General features: G+C 37.9%; 1 protein-coding gene across 2 annotated transcripts in view; it reads right to left on the bottom strand.

Moving 5' to 3' along the window:
• Window positions 1-21,074, bottom strand: part of LOC150081124 (uncharacterized) — a 1,253,880-nt gene that overhangs the window by 226,078 nt on the left and 1,006,728 nt on the right. For both annotated transcript variants that reach the window (XM_090381132.1, XM_090381131.1), the window contains exon 33: window positions 8,437-8,472. In XM_090381132.1, the coding sequence (XP_090237258.1) occupies window positions 8,437-8,472 (36 nt within the window). The remainder of the gene's footprint in view (window positions 1-8,436; window positions 8,473-21,074) is intronic.

Genomic DNA, 21,074 nt, shown 5'->3' with positions numbered 1-21,074 from the left:
GCTTACTTCCTTTGCTGCCTCCTTTAATATAACTGGATAGATCCCATCCACCCCAGGTGCCTTTTTTATGTTTATCCTCAACAATCTCTCCTCCACTTTCCTCTCAGTTATTACAAAATCATCCAGCTTACTGCCAATGTTTACTTTACCTACATCATTCTTCTTCCTGAATAACTCCTCATGCGTGAATGTAGATTGTTAGCCACCTGAGCAGGATCCTCAACTGTTGAACCATCAAGATCCAGTGGACCAATCTGATTCATCCCTTTCCTTCTTGAGTTTAAATAGGTAAAGAACTCTTTTCTGTTTTTCTTTGCATCCTTTGCCAAGGATTTCTCATAATCTGCCTTTGCCTGCCTAATCTCCTATGTGACTTGGTTACGGACCAAGTTATATCTACCATAGGCTTCCATGTTACCCATTAATTTGTATGTATCCCATGCATTTTTCTTCTCTGCCATATGTCTCATTAGTTCATCTGACAACCATTTAGGCCTAAACCTTGAACAATATTTCTTGGTTGGCATGTAAAGCCTGGTAGCTTCCAAGATTAGTTCCTTGAGTGCTTCCCATTTTGAATTTGCTGTTAGTAACATCATCAGTTAGTCCCACTGTATAGAATTTAAATACCATCTCAGACCATCATAGTCGCCCTTATGAAAGCAAAAACCCTTCCCTTTACCTCGGATGGTAGTTACCTCCTTGAGTAAATCCCACTTCAGCATACACTGTGATCACTGCCACCTAGTGCTTCCTTTATGTGCATATTCTTAATGCACGAAGAATCACTACTGATAATCAGATCAAGAGTATTACTCCCTCTAATTGCCTCCCGAACATGCTGGTGTAGAAAACAATCATCCAATAAATCCATAAAAGCCTTGCTAGTGTGTGAGTGACCAACCCACAAATTCCATTCAATATCTGGGAAACTAAAATCCCCCATTATTAGACTCTCTGATTTACTGGCCCATTCTATTTCCCTGTACAGTATCTTATTATACTCATCAGAGTCATTAGGCCTATAGCACACTCCTGCTCTCAATTTTGATTTTTAGCATTAGCATTAGTAGAGGCATTTGATGCAAGAAAGCAAGCTTATGCAGCATCAGCCAAAAAAAAAAAAAAAAAAACCCACTTCCACTTCACCCCTCTGTTCGTTCCAAATAACTGTCCAGCTGAGCCTTAAACTTATTTAGGCTATCAACCTTCACCACAAGGGATGGAAGTCTGTTCCACCAACCAACCACCCGCTGGCTAAAGGCAAATTTCCTCACGTCTATCCTACATCTGTCTTTCCTCAATTTAAATTTATGCCCTCTCAGGTGATTTTTCTGAGCTAGAGGAAGAATCCCATCAGCATTGAGCATGCTTAAAACCATTCAAGGCTTTATACACCTCTATCAGATCACCTCGCTGGTGCCTAGTCTCCAGACACTGTAATTTGCAAAACTTAAGCCTTTCTTCGTAAGAGCACCCCTTTGTTCCATTCACTAATCTTGTTGCCCTTCTCTGTACTCGTTCCAGCAGCTCTACATCCTTCTTGAAATGAGGCCTCCAGACCTGTATACAGTACTCTAGGTGTGGCCTGACCATTGCCTTATACAATGGAATAATCACCTTCTTATCCCTGCTGGAAAAATTCCTATATATCATTGACAATACTCCATGAGCTACTCTTGCAGCCCGTCTGCACTGCTCAGAGAACTTCATATCTGCCTGCACAACCACCCCCAAGTCCCTTTCATTCTCTACCACTGTCAGTGTAGTACCACAGAGTTGATACGTTGCTCTGGGGTTGCTGTTTCCCATGTGTAGTACTTTACATTTGTCAATGTTAAACTTCATTTGCCACCTCTCAGCCCATCTGCTCAACCTTTCCAGATCCTGTTGCAGCAGCATAGTGTCAGTAGTGTCCTTGACAACCCTGCCAACCTTTGTATCATCTGCAAACTTGGACATTAAGCTTGATATACCATCATCAATATCATTTATAAATACAGAAAACAATAATGGACCCAGCCCTGAGGGACTCCACTAATAACATTAGTCCACGATGAGCAGTGTCCATTGATTACCACTCTCTGTCTTCTCCCCCTCAACCACCCCTTTATCCATAGCAGCAATTTGCCTCCAATGTCACACTGCTCCAATTTGTGTAGCAGTCTTCCATGTGCAACAGTATCAAAAGCCTTTCTAAGATCCAAGTATATAATATCAAAGTTTTTCCCTGCATCCAGTTCTTTTGTGACTGCATCATAATATCCAATCAAGTTGGTCAGGCAAGACTTCCCCTTAACAAAACCATGCTGTGTCTGAGCTATAACTGAAGTCTTGTCTAAATGATCCTGCAGTGCTTCTTTAATCAGTGCCTCCATTAATTTTCCTGGAACAGAAGTTAAGCTCACAGGTCTATAATTACTTGTGTCAGCCTTTGATCCTCCTTTGTGAATTGGGGTCACATTTGCACATTTCCAGATGGATACCTCCCCTGAGTCCAAGGAAGCTCTCATAATTATGGCTAAGGGTTTGCTTACTTCCTTTGCTGCCTCCTTTAATATAACTGGATAGATCCCATCCACCCTGGGTGCCTTTCTTGTGTTTATCTTCAACAGTTTCTCCTCCACTTTACTCCCAGTTATTTCAAGATTCTGTAGCTTACTGCTAGAGTTGAATACACCTCTGGCATTCCCCTTGCTGAATAACTCCTCATGTGTGAATGTCGATGCAAAATATTCATTTAGTTTGTTAGCTACCTGAGCAGGATCATCAACAGTTGACCCATCAATATCAAGTGGACCAATCTGATTCATCCCCTTCCTTCTAGAGTTAACATAAGTAAAGAACTCTTTGCTGTTTTTCTTTGCATCCCTTGCCAAGGATTTCTCGTAATCTGCCTTTGCTTGCCTAACCTCCTTTGTAACTTGGTTGCATATCAACTTGTATCTATCATAGGCTTCTGTGTCATGTGTTAATTTGTAAGTATCCCATGCATTTTTCTTCTCTGCCATATGCCTCATTAGTTCATCTGACATCCATTTTGGCCTAAACCTTGAACAATATTTCTTAGTTGGTATGTAAAGCCTAGTAGCTTCCAAGATAAGTTCTTTGAATGCTTCCCATTTACCTATGCTTATGTCACACCAAACTGACTCGACACTGCCCTGTCCATCGATGTCGACTGGCTTCACTTCCATGGATTTTATGTGTTTTTTTAACTAATAGCATAACCCCTCCTCACTTCCTATCCTGTCTGTCCATTCTGTAGATGTATCAGAGATGTGACACCACGTCTCTGACAATCCCAACAATATCTGCCTTTGATGTTTTGTGCAATACCTCAAATTCATCAAATTCACTTAAATAGAAAGGGTGCAAGAATATTTGCTGATGCCATCGAGGCATTGTTAGATGGGTCGGAAAACTGCTAGCTTGGGGGGATACAAGGACTAATAGATTAACAGTAGCCACTGGCAGAAGTGAAAGTGATTCATGCACTGCTTCTATTGGAATGAGCAGCAGCCTGGAAAACAAGATGCCAGGTATTTCAAAGACTGCTGGGAGTCACTGCGGTACAAGTAAACACATGGGTTGTGTTAGGGTAGCTAAGAATAGGAACAGGGGCATGTATACTTCAGTGTACACCAATGCTAGGAGTTTGGTAAATAAATTTGATGAATTTGACGTATTGCTCAAAGCATCAAAGGCAGATATTGTTGGGATATCAGAGACGTGGTGTCACACAAATATAAGCAATGCAGAACTGGAATTTGGGGAGTACAATGTGTACAGAAAGGATACACAGGATAGGAAGGGAGGAGGGGGTATGCTATTAGTTAAGAAACACATTAAATCCAAGGAAGTGAAGCCAGTCGACATCGCTGGACAGTGCAGTGTCGAGTCAGTTTAGTGTGATATAAGCATTGGGAGATCAAAATTGAGAGTAGGAGTTTGATTTGATTTGATTTGATTTGGGTTTTATTGGCGCATTAGCTACTAAGGCTATAATGCGCGAAATCCAGGTCATATATAAAAAGTTAAAACATTCAGTGACCTAATTAGTTAGGCCACCATGTTGAGATATAACATAAATATAAAAGGTATAAAAGTAAAAAATATATCAACAAAGAAATAACAATTCAATTTTAAATATGAGTAAAAAGGTTTACTGATTTTAAATAGCTAAAAACGTTGTTGTTATTTGGTTTTTAGGAGCATTAGCAACTAAGGCCATATTGCTCCGGGAATATGCAATGGTCATTCCATGACCTTTCAGCATCCTCCGTATTTGGTGGTAACGGGCTTGAACTCCGGTGTAATCAAGAAGCATCTGCTGAATCCAGGTCCCAAATGGATGGGGATTATCCCTCATACCCGATAAAGCCTGCAGTGTACTTAGAGAGTCAGTGTACACCATACACCTTTAATACCTATGGGTTTTAATGTGGTCCGAGGCTAACTTTACAGCATACAACTCAGCTGTATATATGCTGCATTCTTGGGGAATCTTTGCAGATATAGAACGACCTGGAAAGATAGCAGCAGATCCAACAGACAACTCTGACTTCGACCCATCAGTGAAAACAGGCAAGAAGTCGGACTATTCGGCCTGGTGGGCAGCGTAGAGTTGGTGGTAGACAGAAGATGGAGTTATGGACTTACCCCAATTTTTAAGGGAGAAGTCACTTGATGGTAAGCGAGCATGCCAGGGTGGAAATGGATGCCTTGGTGACTGGGCGACATTGTCTACCATGATGTCGAGCCCTTTGAGCAGCTCTTGGACACGGATACTGAAAGGCCGATTGGCAGTCTGACGAGTGTTATATAGGTTTTCCCATCGTGGCTTGAAAACGGATGTCCACGTAGGGTTGTCTGGGATTTTAATTTAAGGGATTTTAATTTAAAGGTGTATTTTAAAGACAATTGCTTTCGTCGAAATGACAGTGGTGGTTCAGTTGCTTCAACATATAAACTCTGGACAGGGGATGCTCCAGTAGCAATACGGATGGCTTGGTGGTGAACTGGGTCCAGCCATCTACGTACGCTGTTTCTAGCCGATGCGTACACTAGGGACCCATAGTCTAGTTTAGATTGAATAAGCGCACGATAGAGGCTGAGCAAAATGGAGCGGTCTGCTCCCCATTTATTGCAGAAAATAGAGCATAGGAGATTCAACCCTCTTGTGCACTTTGTCCGCAGTTGACGAATATAAGGTAAAAATGTCAACTTCTTGTTGAAAATGAGCCCCAAGAATTTTGTCTCAGGTGCTACTCGAATGATGTCTTGTCCGAGTTTAAGTTCTGGTTCAGGGTGAAGGTTCCGTTTGCGACAAAAGTGTACACAGACAGTCTTCTGTGGCGAGAACCTAAAACCATTAGTCACTACCCAAAAGCTGACGTGATCTATGGCATGCTGCAATTGTCTTTCAATGACCCTCATATTGCATGACTGCAAAAAGATGCTAAAGTGATCTACAAAGAGGGCACTGTTTACGATCGGAGGAAGTTGTTCAGTTATGGAGTTAACTTTGATAGCAAAAAGTGTAACGCTTAAAATTGATCCTTGTGGAACTCCTTCTTCTTGGTAGAATGGCCTGGAGAGGGTGGATCCTACAAGAACTTGGAAAGACCGGTCTGTAAGGAAGTTTTTGATAAAGAGGGCAATGTGTCCTCTAAGAACAAAGTTATTGAGTGTAGGAGTGTCCTATAGGCCTAATGACTCTGATGAGTATAATAAGATATTGTACAGGGAAATAGAGTGGGCCAGTAAATCAGAGAGTCTTATAATGGGAGATTTTAATTTCCCAGATATTGACTGGAATTTGTGTGTTGGTCACTCACACACTGGCAAGGCTTTTGTGGATTTATTGGATGATTGTTTTCTACATCAGCATTTGAGAGGCAACTAGAGGGATAATACTCTTGATTTGAATATCAGTAGTGATTCTTCATGCATTAAGAATCTCCAGATAAAGGAACCATTAGGTGGCAATGATCACAATGTGCTGAAGTGGGATTTACTCAAAGAGATAACTACCATCAGGGGCTTGGCACATTATAGCTTATTTGCTAATGCGCCAATAAAACCCAACAAAAACCAACCATCAGGGGTAAAGGGATGGGATTTTGCTTTCGTAAAGGCATCTATGATGGTCTGAGACAGTGTTTAAATTCTATACAGTGGGACAAACTGATGATGTTACCAACAGCAAATTTAAAATGGGAAGCATTCAAAAAATTTATCTTGGAAGATTCACATACCAACTAAGAAATATTATTCATGGTTTAGGCCTAAATGGATGTCAGATGAACTAATGAGACATATGGCAGAGAATAAAAATGCATGGGATACATATAAATTAATGGGTGACATAGAAGACTGTGATAGATATAAGCTGGTCTGTAACCAAGTCACAAAGGAGATTAGGCAGGCAAAGGCAGATTATGAGAAATCCTTGGCAAAGGATGCAAAGGAAAACAGAAAAGAGTTGTTTACCTATGTAAACTCTAGAAGGAAAGGGACGAATCAGATTGGTCCATTGGATATTGATGGTTCAACTGTTGTTGATCCTGCTCAGGTGGCTAACAAACTAAAGGAGTATTTTGCATCTACATTCACACATGAGGAATTATTCAGGAAGGGGAATGCCAGAAGTGAAGTAAACTCTGGCAGTGAGCTAGATGATTTTGTAATAACTGAGAGGAAAGTGGAAGAGAAATTGTTGAGGATAAACATAAAAAAGGCACTCAGGGTGGATGGGATCTATCCAGTTAGATAACAAGGCAGCAAAGGAAGTAAGCAAACCCTTAGCCATAATTATGAGAGCTTCTTTGGACTCAGGGGAGGTACTCATAGACTGGAGATGTGCAAATGTGACCCCAATTCATAAAGGAGGATCAAAGGCTGACATAAGTAATTATAGACCTGTGAGTTTAACTTCTGTTCCAGGAAAATTAATGGAGGCACTGGTTAAAGAAGCACTACAGGATCATATAGACAAGACTTCAGTTATAGCCCAGACACAGCATGGTTTTGTTAAGGGAAAGTCTTGCCTGACCAATTTGATTGGATACTATGATGCAGCCACAAAAGAAATGGATGCAGGGAATAACTTTGATATCATATATTTGGATCTTAGAAAGTCTTTTGATACTGTTGCACATGGAAGACTGCTGAACAAATTGGAGCAGTGTGGCATTGGAGGCAAATTGCTGCTATGGATAAAGGGATGGTTGAGGGGAAGAAGACAGGGAGTGGTAATCAATGGAGTCCCTCAGGGTTCAGTGTTGGGTCCATAGTTGTTTTCGGTATTTATAAATGATATTGATGATGGTATGTCAAGCTTAATGTCGAAGTTTGCAGATGATACAAAGGTAGCAGGGTTGTTAAGGACACTACTGACAGTATGCTGCTGCAATAGGATCTGGAAAGGTTGAGTAGATGGGCTAAGAGGTGGCAAATGAAGTTTAACATTGACAAATGTAAAGTACTACATATGGGAATAGCAAATCCAGAGCAACGTATCAACTCTGTGGTAATACACTGACAGTGGTATAGAATGAAAAGTACCTGAGGGTAATTGTGCAGGCAGATATGAAGTTTTTCTGAGCAGTGCAGATGGGTTGCAAGAGTAGCTCGTGGTGTCTTGTCAATGATATACAGGAATTTTTCTAGCTGGGATAAGGAGGTGATTATTCCCTTGTATAAGGTAATGGTCAGGCCACACCTAGAGTACTGTATACAGGTCTGGAGGCCTCATTTCAAGAAGGATGTAGAGCTGCTGGAACGAGTACAGTGAAGGGAACAAAGAGTTGCTCTTAAAAAGAAAGGCGTAACTTTTGTAAATTACAGTGTCTGGAGACTAGGCACCGGCAGGCTGATCTGATTGAGGTGTATAAAGCCTTGAATGGTTTGAGCATGCTCAATGCTGATGGGATTTTTCCTCTTTCTCAGAATAATTACCTGAGAGGGCATAAATTCAAATTGAAGAAAGACAGATGTAGGATAGATGTGAGGAAATTTGCCTTTAGTCAGCAGATAGTTGGTTGGTGGAACAGACTTTCATCCCTTGTTGTGGAAGTTGATAGCCTAAATAGATTTAAGGCTCAGCTGGACAGGTATTTCGAATGAACGGAGGGGTGAAATTGGAGAGTGTTTTTTTTTTTGGCTGATGCTGCATAAGCTTGCTTTCTTGCATCATATGCCTCTACTAATGTTAATGGAAGTTTAGTTACAACAATTGATCCTGAAAAATTTTAGGATTCAATTAAAAATCAAATTCTAATAGTCATTTTCTTCTATTACAATAAGCAAATCTTAAATAAATAAGGTAGTATAGAGATAACTTTAAAAATTTCATTTATTACATTATAACATAAAAAAAAACAATTGCAACATTATTGATATTATTTAAAGTAAATGAAACATACTACCAACCTTTGGACCAGGAATACCGGGAGGTCCTGGAGGCCCCTATAAAAAATTAAGTAATTACAAATTTTTAAGAGGGAAAACTGTGCAAAATTAATTATAACTAAAAAGCAATTAAGCAACATCTAAGGAAGCAAGAAAAAATCAAAAATCTTTTTGAATTCAAACTTTCATTCTTTTTTCCTTTAACTAGATTCAATTGGCATTAGTTTAGCTTTTCAACTCTATTTTATACTTATATATTTATTTTTATTTATGTTTGAATTTTATTCCTGCTTTTTGGTCTCTGTTGGGTCGGCTAGGATGTATATCAGGGGTGCCCAACTTAATCTGTGATGCAATTTACTTTTTTTTCTTCAAAATGTGCCGCAATCTACCATCTGAAGAATTTCATTTTTGATTTATGTGAAGCTTTCAAAATCGGGAATATACTGTGATAAGGCCAACTGTAAAGAATCTTCTGTATGCAAGGCTGTAAGAGCTATACTAGAGTGCTTGAAGTGTGGCATTGGCGATGTCTTCCAACACCCAATTTTATAGGAAGCAGAGGGTAAAGGCATGCAAACTAGACAGACACTTTGAATGCTGCATAGTATGACATAAGCTGGAGTAAAATGTCTGCCAAAAGCTTCAGATATGTTACAAGCATGTACGTCTTAGTGTTTGCCTAGATTGAGGAGACATTCTCCCCATGCATGGGGGTGGTTAGCCTTAATTGGTTTGTTTATTATACTTTGGGGAAGATAATATTTGACACAGAGGAGTTTGTGAGGTGGAAAGGAGGCCTCCCTTGTACAACACATCATTAAAATTGGAAAATAAATGTTTCCGTACTGGGATGAACTATGTAATGATGAGAATAATCAGAAAGCTCAGTTCTCAACCTTATATTATTGTAAATATTACTTCTATTTTAGTACTGTTTCATTAGTTAACAAAATATAAGTTTGTTAACTTGCAGAGAATTTATTGGTAGATTCTGGGTTATCTGTGTACGGAATCACAAAAAAGGACATAATTTAGATTAATAAAGAACCTTACTATTATTAAATAAGATCAAAACAGCAATCGAAAAACTGCTGAAGAATATTCATTGCAACGGTACAACTAATGTCAGCGTTAACAAATGAGAATCACGTGTGGTCTGTCTTCTTCCAAAACATATTTTGAAAACCTTTCGTTTCAAACATAACGTCAGTGTCTTTCTTTTTTGAAAAGTATTGTGAAAGCAATGAAAGCATGCAGTAAGCCACAAAGTACAGAGCCGTTACCAGTGTGACACAGGAAAATAAAATAAAAAAACAAAATAATGCATGCAACTGTTTCTTGGCATAAAAGACATCACCGAGAGAATTGAAAGATATCGTTTTTGATGTGTATTGCATCTATTAACATAATATAGTGTAGATGTGTATTGCATCTACTAACATAAAATCGAGAAAATTCACCTATTGGAAGCCACACTGGAAACGGGAAAAACTAGTGTAAAACTGAAAAAAATACAATGCGCATTTGGTAAAAAAATGTTTCTCTTATTATAACTGTTTTTAGGGATCAATATCGGTACAGCACCTTTAGCACATTAGAATTAGTAGAAGCATACGATGCAAGAATGCAAGCTTATACAGCATCAGCCAAAAAAAACTCACTCCCATTTCACTCCTCCATTCTTTCCAAATGCCTGTCCAGCTCAGCCTTAAATTTATTTAGGCTATCAACTTCCACAACAAAAGATGGAAGTCTGTTCCACCAATCAACTACCCGCTAGCTAAAGTTAAATTTCCGCACATCTATTCTATAACTGCTTTTCCTCAATTTGAATCTATGCCCTCTCAGGTTCTTAATCTGAGCAAGAGGAAGAATCCCATCAGCATTCAGCTTGATGCTGATGGGATTCAAGGATGGGAATCAACCCATTCAAGGACTTATACACCTCAATTAGATCACCTCGCAGGTGCCTATCCTCCAGGCACTGCATTTTTGCAGAACTTAAGCCTTTCTTGGTAAGGGCACCCCTTTGTTCCCCTCACTAATCTTGTTGCCCTTCTTTGTACTCATTCTGGCAACTCTACATCCTTCTTAAAATACCCTCCAGACCTGTACACAGTACTCTAGGAGTGACCTGACCACTGCCTAGTACAGTGTGTTAGTTGTCTGACAGCACCAAGGGTTTCCCCCTCTCTTCGCTTGTACAATGGGATAATCAGCTCCCTGTCCCTGCTAGCAAAATTCCTATATATCATTCAGAAGACTCCATGATCTGCCCTAGCAGCTGCCTGCAAAGTTCAGCGAACTTCATATTTACTGCACAATTATCCCCCCCCAGGTCTTTTTCACTTTACACTTCTTTGAGTGTAGTACCAGACGGTTGTTGGTACATTTCTCTTCGGTTATTGCTACCCATATGCAGTACTTTGCATTTTTCAATGTTAAACTTCAGTTGCCACTTCTCAGCCCATTTGCCCAACTTATCTAGATCCAGTTGCAGTAGCATACTGTCATTAACAACCCTGCCAACCTTTGTATCATCTGCAAACTTGGACATTAAAATTGATATACCTTCATCAATATCATTGATAAATATACAAAACAACAATGGGCCCAACACCAAAATATTATTAGTGGAGTTCCCTGGGGAACTCCACTAATAATATTTGTCCACGAAGAGCAGTGTCCATTGATTACCACTCTCTGTCGTCTCCCACTCAACCATCCCTTTATCCATTGTAGCAACTTACTCTTAATGCCATACCTCTCCAATTTGTACAGCAGTCATTTGCAATGGTATCAAAAGCTTTCCTGAAATCCAAGTATATGATATCAAAATTATTTTTGGCATTCAGTTCCTTTGTGACTACAACATAGTATCCAATCAAATTGATCAGACCAGAACTCCCTTCAACAACCCATGCTGTGTCTTAACTATTACTGCAGTCATGTCTAGATGATCCTGCAGTGCTTCTTTAACCAGTGATTCCATTATTTTCCCCGGAACACAAGTTAAACTAACTGGTCACCTTTTGAACCCCCTTTGTGAATTGGTGATATATTTGTAAATCTTCAGTCCATGGGGACCTCCCCAAAGTCAAGGAAGGTCTTATAATTATGGCTAAGGGTTTGCTTACTTCCTTTGCTGCCTCCTTTAATATAACTGGATAGATCCCGTCCATCCCAAGTGCCTTCCTTATGTTTAACTTCAACAACTTCTCCTCCACTTTGCTGCTCTCAGTTATTACAAATTCAGTTAGCTCCCTGTTAGAGTTTGATAAACTTCTGGCATTCCCCTCATTGAATAACTCCTCATGTGTGAATGTAGCCCTTCAAAATACTCATTCAGTTTATCTGCTACCTGTGCATGATCATCAATAATCAACCCATCTATGTTAAGTGGTCCAATCTGATTTATCCCTTTCCTTCTAGAGTTTACTTAAGTAAAGAACTCTTTGCTGTTTTTATTTGCATTCTTTGCCAAAGATTTCTCGTAATCTGCTTTCACCTGCATAACTTCCTTTGTGACTTGATTATATCTGCTATAGGCTTGTGTCACCTGATACTTTATATGCATCCCATATATTTTTCTTATCTGCCGAGCCTCATTAATTCATTTGACATCCATTTAGGACTAAAACTTGAGCACTATTTCTTAGCTGGAATGAAAAGCCTAGTAGCCTCCAAAATTAAGTCCCTGAAGGCTTCCGATTTAGAATTCAACATTGGTAACATCATCAGTTAATCCCACTATACAGAATTTAAAAAGTGTCTGGGACCACTAGTCACCTTTACGAAAGCAAAAGCCCTTCCTTTAACCTTGATGGTAGTTACATTTTAAGTAATTCCCACATCAGTACATTTACTGGATGCATATCTGATATTCTAATGAAAAATTTCAAGAAAATATTTCTATTGATAGCTGCGTTACAAACTTCAAAAAATGGTGTCTTCTCATGAATATTCATAAATTCAAAAAACACTAATCCTTTATTGCACAAAAAGTACTCCGTTGCATTGTGAGTAGTGAAAAATGTTTTCTGCTTCAAAAGGATGGAAAGTACTCTTCAATATTCCATCTGGAAATGATGTCAAGTTGTGTGAAGGCAGTAACGAGAGGTGCTTTTTTCTGAGAAGTCCGTGGGGTAAAATCAATCAGGAAGTTACCTTTTATGTTACTGAAACTATTTCTGTAAGACACCAAGTCTTATAAATACCTTAATCTCTGAATAAGAATAGTGGGTAGAAATAAAATAATTTTACAAACAAAGAAAAAACATTTCAGAAATATTTCAGCTAGTGGGAGTTGGCCTGTCAATATAGTGCATAAAGCATAGATGCAAACGTCAATATTGATTTCTGCATCACTGTATCAAATTTTGCATTTTTTTCACTAAATAACATTAGAAGTTCATCAAAACTCTGTATCAACATTCTGTAAAATAAAAAATAAAAAATTCTCAGGAGACTTCCTGTGTGTTTCAAACATAATATAATTTTTTTTTAACCTATTTGAATTTGCTGTATGAATCCACAATCAGTGTTTTCTCTTTCTACTCGCAATCAGCACTATGCATGAATGAGCAACACATCCAACTTGAACAACATCCATCTTGAAACTGGGAATAGAAAAAGTGAGTCACTGGTGATATCCAATGAAATGTTAGAAGCCTCGTCTAGTTTGAAATAATCTGACTTTAGGAGCACTACGTATAGTTTGCTGTTTTGGAGGTGTTACGACGACAGCTTATATTCATGCTTCAAGTGCTCGTCTGGTATAGCCATAAGAGTAGAGCGATTCTTCGTCTGTGTTTGTTTCAGATACGAAAAGGCCGAGTCACATAGATATGTGGAACCAAAACAGAAATTTAAAAGTTCACTGCATTTTTTTACATTTGGGTACTCTTCTCGGCAAACATGTCCAAAAGTATTTTTTTGATGATCTGGCTTTTAGGAAATATCATTTCGCAATGTAATAATTTAATTTTCAAGTAATATTTTCTCCATGTGAAAAATCTCAGCAATTTTTTCATCAATTTGTTTCGTATCTAAGTCGATATTAAATGGATAAGAAATATATTGAAAAATGTCTTCAATTGTTTTAAAATCACCGAATCTGGTTTCAAAATCATCCACAACTTTCTCAATTTCAGAAACATATTTCTCACTATTAAATTGAAAAATGGGATATTTTTGCAAAATCTTGCATATTTGCAAAATTATCGAATTTTTTTTCTTTGAGATCCTTAACCATTGCCAAAAATTGATATTTATATGCAGAAATACTACTAATCATGTCACCCATATTTTTATTTTTTCCTTGTAATTCCAAATTCAGATCACTTAATTTACTGGTAAAATCTTCCAAAAAAGCCAGATCACACAATCACTCCATATCATGTAGCTGCTGATAATCATCTCCCCTTTGATTAACAAATTTTTTAATTTCATTCAGCCAATTTTGGAATCTCTGTAGAAACTTATTCTGACTCAGCCACCTCACATCTGTGTGTAATATCATAATATCAGATCCGGTTCATTTTCATCAAGTTTTATTTTGAAAAGTATTTAATTAAAAATTAAATTAATTAAAAGAAAATTAATGAAAAAACTGCAAAACCACGATTTTCCTTCCTGAAACTGACAACGCTGACCATATGTTGTGATCACAGGAACGAAAATTGATTTCTTTTAATTAATTTAATTTTTAATTAAGATTGATTTTTAATTGTTCATTTGATTTTTAATTGTCAATTGAATTTTAATTATTTTTTACTGTAATGCAAGATTTTCGATTTTTTTCGTTTTAATTGCTGGAGAGTATCATACGGAAGTGTTCTACGTATTATATCGAGGTAAACTTCTCTTATTATTTTACAAATATTTTTTTACATGAAATGACCATACTGTTATTTTTCAGTAAATATGCACTCGCCCCTCATTTTGTGGGCGGATTTATTTTTTTCAATTTCAAAGGGTATAACAGATGAATCAACTGCATTCATCCTGTTATATGGCTTAATAAATAAAAGAATCGTTTTCTAAATTGGCATAATATTTATTACATAAGATCAGTGGCACACCCAGAAATTTAGTCTTGGGGGGGGGGGGGGAGTGCACATGTTCTATGTTCTATATTTGATAATGTTTACAGTACAGGTAATAAACAAACAAAATGTTATACAAAAACAAAACAAAAGGCTATAAACAAAATGTTCTTGGTGGAGCTTTATCTCTTCTCACTATTATCAACTAATTTCAATCTTACATGCATGACAATGAGGTTCAGTTTTTACTGAGAAAATATGGGAACACATGTTTATTAAAATACTTTTAACAGGAAACACATAAGATAAGTAAAAACAAGTTAAAAATAAATATACATCAATAGCTTTTGAGCACAAAAATGCATTAGAAAAGGTGTAAAGATGGAAAGAAAAGGTGGAAAGCATCAATACAAAAAACTGAAAAGAATGCCCGGTATGGTGGTCATGCAAGGTGAACTGTGTGACACAGGTGCAGACAACAATTAGCAGTTGGAAGTAGAGGCTTACGGCTGTGACTGAAAAGTTTGGGTTTACTGCGTGCACCAAAATCTATCATTCAGAAGAATGGTTGCTTCAATGATGGGATGGTAAGACCTCCTCTGTTCTGGTTTAAAGAATCACCACAACATGAAATGTGAAGTGACACTAACCACATGCGGTGATGGTACTGACGAGAGCGGTTGATAATCTTAATTTCGTGTTGTGGGTCAATGTCGTGCTGGGTTCAGAGATTGCTGAGTGCTCTAAATCAGACAGATAGCTCTCTCATGCTCGGAAACTTGATTTTTGCGCTTTCTTCCAGATTCACCAATGTAGCAGCCAGTGCAGTCACAACAGGAAATGTGGTACACCAAACTGTTCTGCAAGTGTGGGGAATTGGTATCTTTACCCTTGAGACAAGGGACCACAATTTACTGCCTGAAAGCTGCAAGCAGTTTATCCCATAATTCCATAAGACCTTTGAGAGTTGTTGCAACAGGTTTGGGTAGTATGGGATAAAGGCGGTTTAGGTGAGGTCATCATTATGGGTGTACCTGGGATTTGTAGCTTGGTCACAGGTTTGTAGGTTGCATTTATCTAAGGCACTGGTAAGGTAACCGCACTTAGCCAGATCTGCTCTCACTCTAGTGATCTCAGTATGCCTTTCATCCCCAGAACTGGAGTGGGTCCAGGCAAGTAGGGCGCAGGCCATACCAAGAAGTTGACTGTGAGTATGTGCTGCCTGATAGTTGGTGAATTGGCTCGTAGACAGGGGTGTCTTGTAAAAGAGCCAGGGCTTTTGTATTGTAGTCTGAATGATTTAGAACAACCGTTCAACATCCCTTATCCACAGGTAGAATGACAATTGAATCATCACGTTTTAATGAGTTGCCTGTCCAGTTAGCTCTAATCTTAACCAATGGCAGAGAGTTGCCATTGGTTAAGATTAGAGCTAATTGGACATGTATGGTGTAGGATTGCTGCAGTTCTGAGGCAAAACACATCTGCAGTCTCTTCAGGCAACCATGTCAGTGATACCTCAACACTCATGGCAAGTTCTGTGATTGGAGGACTGAGAGGGAGGACTGCAAACTTCATCCCTAGAGTAATTCCAACTGTTCATCATATATATATATATATATATATATATATATATATATATATATATATATATATATTCCTTTGCTAGTTGTTGGCGCATCGGCTTGTGTGGCCATAATGCACCTCCCAAAGTTTTTGCATTTTACTCTGATACAAGCCCGAGGTAGGGTTCGAACCTGCGACCTTAGGGTTGCCAGGTAGGCACTTTATCCACCTGGCTAGCCCGGTCGGCTGTTCATCATATAAATGTCTGTCACTCAAATTTAGCATAAATTGAAAGCAGTCCACAGTAGGAGCTCTATAGCGTGCCCGTCGAACAGATGTTCTAAATCGTTCAGACTACAATATAAAAGCCCGTCTCTTTTACAAGACACCTCTGTCTGTGAGCCTGTTCTTGACTCTCCTGTTAAGATCCTAGAGTATTGGAAAGCCAAAGTTAACAGCTCAGTATGTGGTTGGTTTAAGTCAGGCAAAATCCCCGAATCCGTGCACTGGTGTCTACACACCTCTGGATGCCAGATTCCACAATTCTATCATAAAAATTAATTTCTTCATGAATATCTTCAGCTATACAAGGAGCGAGGGAACGATGCCAGCAGTGGGTAAGATGGATCGCAAATTAGTAACACATATCACATACCTGATATCCTTCCCGATGAGGTAGAACATGCATTGAACAAAATGAAGAATCAGAACGCCCCGGGGGAAGATGAAGTTACTGTAGAGTTGTTAAAACTGGGAGGAAGAGACATGACACAAAAACTGGCAAGACTCTTCACAAAATGCATTAGAAAAGGTGTAATGCCTAAGGAGTGGAATAATGCAATCATAGTTTTGCTGCATAAGAAAGGAGATAAATCAGAAATTGTAAATTATAGACCAATTAGCTTGTTATCCCACATTTTTTGGGGCTCACATCTGGTGAGTATGGGCTTTGCACACCCAGGTTCCTGAGCTGGATATCATCATTCTTCTTTTTTCTTGGTGATTCCCTTCTCCTTCCGATTCTTCTTCTTTCTCTCCCTTGTGCTCTCTCTCTCTTTCTCTCTCTCTCTCTCTCTCTCTCTCTCTCTCTCTCTCAGGATAATTCAGAAATTTTTTTTTTTGGCTGGTGCAGCATAAGCCTCAGGCTTCCTTGCACCATATAGCTGCTAATAATAATAATAATAATTTACAAGTTGTTCATAATGGTCATTACTAACAGATTAGAGAGAATACTAATGAGAATGAGAATCAACTGAAATAGCAAGCTGGCTTTAGGACAGGATTCTCATCTATGGATCACCTTCACATAATGTCACAGCTAATGGAGAAAGCAAATGAATATAAAACACCATTATGCCTGGCATTTGTGGATTATGAAAAGGCATTTGACTCCATACAGCATAAGGCAATGTTTCTGGCACAATTGCAAAATCGAACATTAAGTCTGATATGCCTTCATGAATAACACTGATAAATAGAGAAAACAACGATGAGCCCAATGCCAAACCCTTGGGGAATCCACTAATAATATTAGTCCATGAAGAGCGGTGTCCACTGATTACCACTCTTTGACTTCTCCCACTCAACCATTCCTTCATCCATAGCAGCAACATGCCCTTAATGACACACTGCTCAAATTTATACAGCAGTATTATATGAGCCACAGTATCAAAAGCTTTCTTAAAATCCAAGTATATTATATCAAAATTATTTTTTGTATCTAGTTCCTTTGTGACCACATTGTAGCATTCAACCACAATGGTCAGGTAAGTTCCCCCTTAACAAATCTATGCTGATCTGAAGTATAACTGCAGCCTTGTCCTGCATTACTCGTTTAACTGGTGACCAGTGGTGGCTGATCCATAGGCACCGTGGCTACCCCAACTATTTAAATCTAGATATACAGTGAACAGAGTTAAATGAAATTTTGTGAAGAACAATGCAATGGCAATGAATTTTTTTATTAACAGGACCCGCATATAGTATGCACATCCTCTAGTTCCAGTAATCATTTCAATAATAAACAAATAAAACACACAATTGTTTCCAACTTTGAAGTTTAATTAACCACAAGCCTCACTGTGTGCCAGGCAGTGATACTTTTGCATTCCAGTGAATATCTGGTAGTTGGTTGCCATTGGCAACCAGCATATTGGCAACTTGCCAATATACATTTTTTATAGGTGAAACGAATCAAAGTTACTGTAAAGCATGCAGTGCAGATTTCATTGTTGACCATGATGGGTGTGTAGCCACAATATCAGTGTCTTTTTGTTATTCACCCGAATTCCCATTAAGTAACTAAATAATATCAGTGCCAAATCAATATTCAACAGTGTAATTATGTGATTACAGCTTAATTGCGAATTGAGCTTGAACTTGATAAGTTGAAGTTACATTATGAGGTGATGTGTAAGTAAAACATTATTTCTATGACACACTATTTTGAAAAATTTGATTTGATCATGGCCTCCATGCATCCCCATGAAATAAATCACGTGACAGTGAATAAACTTCAGCAACTTAAGTTTTTCACAATTATCTCTCCAAGAAAAAAACATGATTAAAAAAGAAGGTCGCCCCACACCAAAGATTCAAATTTCTCAGTAGGGAATAAGTAATAATAAGAAATATATTCGCAGTTTTAAAATTGAATGGTAACCAAAGGAAAAGTTGGCTTCGTGGTTGTGAAGTTAAAAATGCATTGTTTTATTTTCTATGTTTACTATTCGGAGGTGACTTAACATGGACAAAATGTGGATTTACAAACATAAACAGAATGAAAGAAAAAAAACTCTAAAACATGAAAGTTCAAAGAAACACATTGATAGTGTGATTTCACTATCACTTTTAGGAAGCGTAAATATTAAAGGACAGCTTAGTGTGGCCTACAGACTTTCGATCTGCAAACATAACAGAAAAGTTACCAAGAATTGAGAGGTATTATCTAAAAAATAATAAGACTGCATTAAATTTTATGGACAGTTTGAAATTCCTTTATATGGACATGACAAAAAAGATGATTCTAAAAATCCAGGAGTATTCAGAGGATTAATAAATTTCGCCTGTACATTAGATTCCAAATTAAAGAACCATTTAGAAAGTAATGCAGCATTTAAAGGCATTTCAAAAACTATTCAGAATGATGATATTATTATTATTACTGGCCACATTGTGCAAGGAAGCCTAAGGCTTAGGCTGCACTAGCCAAAAAGAAAAAAAAAAAAAGAATTTCCAAGTTATTATGCTGAGAGAGAGAGAGAGAGAGTCAGAAATAGAAGGATGATGACATCCAGCTCAGGACCCTGGGTGTGCCAAGCCCATACTCACCAGGTGTGAGCCTCTGGGGGTGACTTGACTTGACTGTTAGCTGCAAATATGCCGGAATGAAATAATAAGAGAAATTAAAGAAGCTTCATTCGTAGCTGTCATGGCTAATGACACAACAGATGTTTCAGAACATATACAAATGGTAACTGTTCTGAGATATGAACTTAATGGAGAGTTTTTGGGGTTTTTACCACCCCGGACAACCAAACAACAGACAGAATATCGAAGTGCATTCTAGATCAGGTAGACATAATTCTCGAAGAAATTACTCAAAAACTGGTTGCTCAGATATTTGATGGCCCAAGAGTGATGAAAGGCAAGAAAGGGGGGAGTATGGGCTAAAATAAAAGAAGTTTACAAAAATGCACATCTTATTCACTGCTATGCACACTAGCTGAATCTGACGATGAGAAATGCAGCAAGTAGTACCCGAGATTCAAGAATATTCTTTTTGAGCCTCATGTCGATACCATCATTTTTCTCAAGATCACCACAGCATCTCTGTGTTCTCAGAAAGCATATGGACAGCCGTGTTGCCCAACCTTCCTCTACAAGATGGAACTTCAATATATGCACTGTGCAGCATTTATGAAAATTTTGAATCCTTAAAAAAGTGCATGGAGGAACTACAAGTGACAGCAACCACAGATAAGACGATTTCAGAAGCAACTGAAATTTTGCACATCTTGAGTAATGAAAAATTCAAGTTCTGATTAGAACTTTTCCATCAGATAATGCCTCACGTGGAAGTTATTTATAATCAAATGCAATCTCGAGAAATTGAGGCAGTTAAAATACATGAATATATAGGAAACTTTAAGAATGTCATTCTAAAAATCAGGAATTCAATGTACTGTGAAAATTCTTCAAAAACACTCATGATTGAAGCAAAGGCAGTATGCGACTATATAAGTGTTGACATAGGTGAGAGATATTCTTTTACAAAGCAATTAATTGCTGCTAAATTGTTTAAAAAGGAGTACTTTGTTATTTTTCGTACAAAAATGCCCATGGAAGAGGTATGGGAGACTATTGAGGCATATCCCACGATTGAAAGAGAAAAACTTCTTACAGAATTACAAGTTTTCTATATGATCTACACAATAATTGCAAATTAATTGACTTGCTGAAATTTATCTCAAAAAATAATCTAGCTAAAGTTCTTGGTGAACTTACAAAACTCATAAAAGTTCTTTTGACCATTCGATGACTACTTCAGAGCCCGAATGCTGACATTAAAAAGAATAAAAACATTTTTAAGGAGCACTATGAATCAGGAAAGGTTAAATGCTCAAGCAATGCTTTCAATAGAGAAAAGCTTGGTCAACAGTGCACCAAACTTGAATGAAAAAGTTATTAATCTATTTTCAACAAATAAAAACCGAAGAATGGATTTTGTTTTTAAATAAAAGTTCAAGTCCGTTTGTTAATGGTAAATGTCTAGTTAATGTTTTGTAATTTTTTAACTTGTAACTTGCTTATTATTATTACCATGTATGTCTACATTGGTGACCCCACTACTTTCCCTGGAATAGAAGTAAACTAACAGGTCTGGAATCTTCTGCACCCCAAACAAAAATATAATACAGTCTTTCCACAAATATTTTATCTATCTCCTTAATATTCATGCCTTGAATCATGCCATCCTATTAACATAGTGACTTGCTGTTTTGTTAGGCTTTTGATGAGATGTAAATAATAATGGTAATGCAA

This window comes from Mastigoproctus giganteus, chromosome 9 (assembly GCF_048544385.1).
Source record: "Mastigoproctus giganteus isolate SK-2022 chromosome 9, ASM4854438v1, whole genome shotgun sequence".
Lineage (NCBI taxonomy): Eukaryota > Metazoa > Arthropoda > Arachnida > Uropygi > Thelyphonidae > Mastigoproctus > Mastigoproctus giganteus.
Note: the sequence above shows the minus strand (reverse complement) of the source record. Positions and strands in the feature narration are given on the sequence as shown.